At 34.8% G+C, this 5169-nt stretch overlaps 2 protein-coding genes and 1 long non-coding RNA gene across 3 annotated transcripts; 2 read left to right on the forward strand and 1 right to left on the reverse strand.

Annotated features, from left to right (window-relative positions):
• The first annotated feature begins 33 nt into the window (after positions 1-33).
• On the forward strand, positions 34-1819 carry LOC115234038. Its single transcript, XR_003883872.1, has 2 exons — positions 34-320; positions 1415-1819. It is a non-coding gene; the product is annotated as an uncharacterized LOC115234038 (long non-coding RNA).
• LOC115234036 lies at positions 782-2309 on the reverse strand. Its single transcript, XM_029804739.1, has 2 exons — positions 1912-2309; positions 782-1785 (listed from the first exon to the last, which is right to left on the reverse strand). The coding sequence occupies exons 1-2, from the start codon at positions 2260-2262 to the stop codon at positions 1375-1377; spliced, it is 762 nt and encodes a 253-aa protein (XP_029660599.1). The 5' UTR covers positions 2263-2309; the 3' UTR covers positions 782-1374.
• A 1626-nt stretch (positions 2310-3935) lies between these two features.
• LOC115234033 lies at positions 3936-4679 on the forward strand. The gene has a single exon (XM_029804736.1). It carries the CDS (start codon positions 3936-3938, stop codon positions 4677-4679), a length of 744 nt encoding a protein of 247 aa, XP_029660596.1.
• The last annotated feature ends 490 nt before the right edge of the window (positions 4680-5169 follow it).

Genomic DNA, 5169 nt, shown 5'->3' on the forward strand with positions numbered 1-5169 from the left:
TGTTAATTTTTATCATATTTAATTTTATTTTTATTATAGATTGTCCAGAGCACGACGCTGTTCTGAAAATGCTTTTGGAATATTAGGTGCAAGATTCCAAATCTTTAGATCAGCAATGCGATATGATCCTGATGATGCGTCAAATATAATATTAGCTTGTTGTTGTATACATAATATGTTAAGAACTGAAGTAGTGGGAAGACATATGTATACTCCTCCTAAATATCTTGATAAGGAAGACGAACTCATGTATAGATTTCATCCGGGAGAGTGGCGACAAGAACCTACTTTTGGAATGATCAATTTGGGCAATCAAGGAGGTAACCGCCATGCTAATGCTGCCCTTCAACTTAGAGATGAGTAGTGTGATTATTTCAATGGAGTAGGAGCTGTTCCATGGCAAGAACGTATGGTTGATGGTTACAGATTTTGAGCTTTTTTTCAAATGTATAATTAAATACATATATATTTTTTAAAAAGTTAGAATTTTATAATGGAAATTATGTTATAAAATGTATTAATAATACAGAACATATAAAATAAAATTCTTAAAGCTTATTGCAAACATATATAACATGTAATAATGTAACATAATATATAGCTTATTGCAAATATATATAATAATGTAACTTAATATATAGTTTATTGCAACTATATGTGACATACAATAATGTAACATAACATACAATAATGTAACATAACATACATATATACGCGCGCGCGCGCGCGTGCGTGCGCGCGTGCGTGCGTGCGTGCGTGTGTGTGTGTGTAGTGGGAAGACATATGTATACTCCTCCTGAATTTCTTGATAAGGAAGACGAACTCATGTATAGATTTCATCCGGGAAAGTGGCGACAAGAACCTACTTTTGGAATGATCAATTTGGGCAATCAAGGAGGTAACCGCCATGCTAATGCTGCCCTTCAACTTAGAGATGAGTGGTGTGATTATTTCAATGGAGTAGGAGCTGTTCCATGGCAAGAACGTATGGTTGATGGTTACAGATTTTGAGCTTTTTTTCAAATGTATAATTAAATACATATATATTTTTTAAAAAGTTAGAATTTTATAATGGAAATTATGTTATAAAATGTATTAATAATACAGAACATATAAAATAAAATTCTTAAAGCTTATTGCAAACATATATAACATGTAATAATGTAACATAATATATAGCTTATTGCAAATATATATAATAATGTAACTTAATATATAATTTATTGCAACTATATGTGACATGCAATAATGTAACATAACATACATATATACGCGCGCGCGCGCGCGTGCGTGCGCGCGTGCGTGCGTGCGTGCGTGTGTGTGTGTGTGCGTGTGTGTGTGTGTGTGTGTGTGGTTTTTGGTAATTTTTGGTAATTAATAATTTGCAAGACTTTTCATAATCTCATGTTCACAGTTCTTACGACTTATAGGACTTATTTCTCGTAATCTTGCTGTCACGAAATTTCCAAAGTGCTCTACTGAATCATTGTCAGAAATAGGTAATGGTTGATTTGTCAATGTTTTAATGGCATCCATTGCCTCCTCTATTACTGACACCCGCCTTTTTTTTGCTGCTCCTCTTTTCACATACATGTCTTGTCTGTTATATGGTTTCAAGGCAGAAGGATGAGTAAGTTCTGGTAACGCTGTTGATGAATCAGATGGACTGTTTGGATTAGATTTATAACAAAGCGATGACGAACTTGCTGGACTATTTGTACTTGTGAAAGATGGGCTGTTGTCAGTTTCATTTTCTTGATTATCAATAGGCATGGCTTGCCATTGCTGAAATCAAATATTTAATAAAATAAATTAGATATATAAGCTGCTTAAAATAATATAAAATAAAAATCAATCCATTAGAAATATATTATCTACTACTCATGTTATATTTCTTGTTACAAAACTCACTTGTATATCTGTAAAATCATTTTCCAGAAACTCAATATTTTCCATTGCAATATCATTTCGTGAAGATTCGTTGCTATTAGAATTTGAAATATTTAAAGGATTTTGTAAGTTAGACAGACTATCTGCCTGAGCACATGTTTTTCTCAGAAATTTTAGCTTCTCATATAAAATCCATTTTGGTTTGTATATTTCTTCGGGACTTTTTCCACTACATCTTCCTTTAGATTTACGCTCTTTCCGATAGTTCGTCATAAAAGTTTGTTTCATGCTAGTGAAACGATGTAGTACCATATCAGCTGTAAGAATAAAAAAAATATATATTGAAATATGATTGAAATAAATACATTTCATATAAATATATTGGAATCATTGAATAGAAACTTCATAAAATCTGCAATATGTATCATCTTTTGGATAATACATATATTTCATAAACATATCAAATGATCATTAGATATGTTAGGAAACGTATGTAAACCAATATGTGCTACCTCTTTTTGTATTTTTAGTATATATATATATATAAGAAGGATATCCAAAATCATGGAAAATGCAAAAAACATTTAGCTGCATTTAAATTTTTTACAAGTAAAAAGATGACAGATTTTGTAAAGCAGACTATATCAGATAAGAGAAAAGTGGCCGAATTGAAGATTTCTGCATTCATTGCAGAGCATTGTTCTGTGTCTTCAATCGACCACCTTGGAAATTTAATAAAAACCCTTGATGAAACATCTCAACTATTAAGCGAGTTAAAATTACACAGAACCAAGTGTACGGCATTAATAAAATATGTTATTTCTCCTTGTCTTTTAGAAGATCTTGTTATTGATCTTGGTAATGGATCCTACTCATTGATTATCGATGAAAGCACAGCAGTGGTTACCACAAAAATTCTTTGCCTTATGATAAGATATTTTAGTGAAACGAAGAAAACAATCGTAACAACTTTTTATAGATTAATCGAAATTGAAAGTGGAGATGCTATTATAATACGTTGACAACAACTTTCAAAAATCAAATTTTAAAGGATGGCCTTAAAATTGAAAATCTTATTGGAATCGGAGTTGATTGAGCCAACGTTATGATTAGTATACATAATCAGTGTAGCCAGATTATCCACGCCAGCAACACGCAACCGTAGTGGAGGGGATACGCACACAAGCGAAAACCGTGTACATGTAATGCGCAGAACGCTCTGCGCTCTTACGATTTAATATGCCACAAGGTGGATGTATTAACTTCCAGCCAACAACAAATATGCTCAAAAGGTTCAACTCGGAAGATATGTACGGTAATGCAAAAATTGAGCAAGAGGAAATATTAGAAATATTATCATCTATATAAAAGATTTAATAAAATTAATATATATAATATAATTAATATACATAATATAATTAATATATATAATATAATTGGGCGTGCGGGCGTGCGGGCGTGCGGGCGTGCGGGCGTGCGGGCGTGCGGGCGTGCGGGCGTGCGGGCGTGCGTGCGTGCGTGCGTGCGGGCGTGCGTGCGTGCGTGTCCGGCTAACCAAGGCAAGACCGCTAGCGTGTCCTGCCAACTAAGGCAAGACCGGGATGGGAACACTGGTGTATATGAAGGAATAAAAATACTAATTATTTTATCAAATGTTTAAATTGATGTCCTTCGACAACTTGGCAGTGTCCTAAGCAAATGTAAAACGTATCGATAACGTTAGTTAAAAAATTGGGTGTGATTGAATTTGAAACGTTCACTATTTTTTCTTGCAGCTCTTCTAAATTTTCGGACCTAGTCTCATAGACCTTTGTGCATTTTCAAAATGCATTTTCAAAAATGTACTAAAATGAAAAATACTAAAGAAAAAAAGATATTAAACAAGCGCTCTTCAAAATTCACAAGTAACCGCGTGAAATAATGAGTTTACAAGTGAAAACTCTCTAAGGAAACATCAACTACTGCATAACATAGGTCGCCGGTATATGGGCATTGACATTTGAGTTCGAACCAAACAACTTTTAGTACATTTTTATTGTCAGAAAATGCATTTAACTGATACGGAAAAGATCACTGTATTGATGATGAGAGGGTATGGCGACAGAATAAGGTCCTATCGAGAAGTAGCGGATTTATTCAATGCCACATATCCTGACCGTGAACCAATTTCAAAGTCAACTGTTGAAAGAACTGTTGGTCGTTTCCAAAGAACCGGTGTAATTAAAGATGCGCCTAGATCTGGAAGACCCAAAAATGCTAGTAATGACGAAAAAGCTTTAGATGTTCTGCTAACTGTATACGATAATCCCCATACATCGGTCTCGAGAGTAGCTAAAAAAAATGATATTAGCACAACATCAGTCCATCGAATTTTGAAAAAGCATCACTATCATCCTTATAAAATACATCTAGTCCAGGAGCTATCCAAAGACGATTATGACAGAAGAGTAGAATTTTGCGACACAATGATGACACGACTTGCTGATAATTGTCAGCTTTTCAACTGGATCTGTTTTTCTGACGAAACAACATTTGAATTAAACGGTTCTGTAAATCGACAGAATATGAGGTATTGGGCAGATGAAAATCCGCATTGGATGAGGGACAGTCACACGCAGTATCCTCAGAAGGTTAACGTTTGGGCCGGAATAATGTTTAATCGTATTATAGGACCGTTTTTTATTGAAGGAAACTTAAATTCTCAAAATTATTGCAATTTGCTAAGAAACCAAGTGATACCGGCTATTCAGGATATTGCTGGAGAAGCTTTCCACAATGTTTGGTTTTAGCAGGATGGGGTTCCGGCTCATTTTTCTCTGAAAGCTCGAAATATTCTCAACGATGTTTTTACTGATCGATGGATTGGTAGAAGACGCACAATAGAATGGCCACCAAGATCACCAGATCTGACCCCATTAGACTTCTTTTACTGGGGGTATTTGAAAACAAAGCTGCGTAAAAAAATAGTGAACGTTTCGTTTCAAATCACACCCAGTTTTTTAACTAACGTTATCGATACGTTTTACATTCGCTTAGGACACTGCCAAGTTGTCGAAAGACATCAATTCAATCACGTTTTTTAACTAACGTTATCGATACGTTTTACATTCGCTTAGGACACTGCCAAGTTGTCGAAAGACATCAATTTGAACATAACATAAAATAATTAGTGTTTTTATTCCTTCACATACACCAGTGTTCTCATCCCGGTCTTGCCTTAGTTGGCAGGACACGCTAGTGGTCTTGTCTTGGTTCGCCGGACACGCACGCACGCACGCG

Source organism: Formica exsecta, unplaced genomic scaffold, assembly GCF_003651465.1.
Source record: "Formica exsecta isolate Colony F162 unplaced genomic scaffold, ASM365146v1 scaffold193, whole genome shotgun sequence".
NCBI lineage: Eukaryota > Metazoa > Arthropoda > Insecta > Hymenoptera > Formicidae > Formica > Formica exsecta.

Bases quoted from the DNA above. Each gene is read 5' to 3' on its own strand.
- LOC115234036 (XM_029804739.1), bottom strand. From the start codon at position 2,262: ATGAAATGTATTTATTTCAATCATATTTCAATATATATTTTTTTTATT. The intron at 1,786-1,911 runs GTGAGTTTTGTA...ATTTGATTTCAG, and splicing joins ATGATTTTACAGATATACAA to CAATGGCAAGCCATGCCTAT.
- LOC115234033 (XM_029804736.1), top strand. From the start codon at position 3,936: ATGCATTTAACTGATACGGAAAAGATCACTGTATTGATGATGAGAGGG.